Source organism: Myotis davidii, unplaced genomic scaffold, assembly GCF_000327345.1.
Source record: "Myotis davidii unplaced genomic scaffold, ASM32734v1 scaffold274, whole genome shotgun sequence".
NCBI classification, from domain to species: Eukaryota; Metazoa; Chordata; class Mammalia; order Chiroptera; family Vespertilionidae; genus Myotis; species Myotis davidii.
The window spans coordinates 1,954,464-1,955,653 of NW_006285613.1; the positions used below are offsets into that span (position 1 = coordinate 1,954,464).

Genomic DNA, 1,190 nt, shown 5'->3' on the forward strand with positions numbered 1-1,190 from the left:
GGCCAGAGCGGAGCCAGGCGTCAGTGACAGCGGCTACAAGGCCCAGCGGAGTGTGGTGCTGGGGGCCAGGGGGGACCTAGAGGCCGTGGCCTGGGACATGGGGAAGCTACAATGGCACTGAAGATGGAAGGGACGGGGAGATGGCCGGAGCAACCCACACTTCATGCAAGGCACGGCCGCTCGTCCTGCTGCTCTGCAAAGCTCTGGGCCCCAGAGCCTGGCCCTTGGAAAACTCCACCTCGACCTGAGAGGGAGACTGCAAGGAGACGGGTGCCGACATCCCGCCTGGGGCGAGAGTGGAAAGTCAGCAACAGGGTCCAGATGCTTTGCTCAGGGCTCGCCTGTTGGAAGATTGCTTCTGAGTAGAAATGGCAGCATCTCAAGAAATTCCTTGCACGTCAGCATCAAACTCACCGGGGGGTTGGGGGGGGTGCCAGGGGACAGGAGAGGGCGGGAAGCGGGGAGGGCCTGGGGGAGGGAGTGAGCAGGTGCTGGCCTCTCCCACCACGATCCTCCTTCCTGGGGCTGGCGCTACTTGTCGTCTGTGCTCTCAGGCATGCCTGCCTCGATCAGAGCGGCCCGGAACTGGGCCAGGACGCCCCGGATGCTCTTGATGAACCCCTTGGAAAGCGGGAAGAGGGGAAAGCCGATGTCAGGGTAGCCACTCTTCTCGGGCAAGAAGCTCCGGTAGCTCTTTCTCCGCTTCTTTGGTTTGACACTGGGGGGCACTGAGGCGTCTGGCGCTGCCTCCGAGGCCTGGTCTGTGTGGTCCCTGCTGGCGGCAGCCGGGCCCTGGGCGCCACCCTCTGAGTCTGAGCCCGGGGAGGCCTCTCCAGGGGCTAGCCCGCCGTCCTCCGCTTCCTCCCGGCCGCTGTCCGAGAGCTCGGCCACGCCAGGCGGCCCTGCAGAGCCGCTGTCCTTGGAGATGCCGTTGGGCAGCGCCTGGGCCTGCTCCAGCAGGGCGTGCGTCTCCAGCCAGGACTCGATGCGGTTCACCAGCCGCCAGCCACCGGTGCGGAAGTGCTGCCGGATCTCCTGCTCGAAGACCTCGGCGGGCCGCCGCACCAGCTGGGTCATGGACTGCACCACACGGATCAGCGCCATCTCGTTGTAGCAGCGGCTGTTCTCGTAGCCCTCCTGCAGGCCCCGGTCGCTGTCGAAGCCGGCTTCGTTGTAGTACGGCTCGTTCA

General features: G+C 65.8%; 1 protein-coding gene across 1 annotated transcript in view; it reads right to left on the reverse strand.

Annotated features, from left to right (window-relative positions):
* Window positions 1–6: 6 nt before the first annotated feature.
* Window positions 7–1,190, reverse strand: part of UBE2O (ubiquitin conjugating enzyme E2O) — a 17,793-nt gene continuing 16,609 nt past the window's right edge. The window contains exon 19 of the mRNA XM_015559215.1: window positions 7–1,190. Within this exon, the coding sequence (XP_015414701.1) occupies window positions 532–1,190 (659 nt within the window). The 3' untranslated portion in view covers window positions 7–531.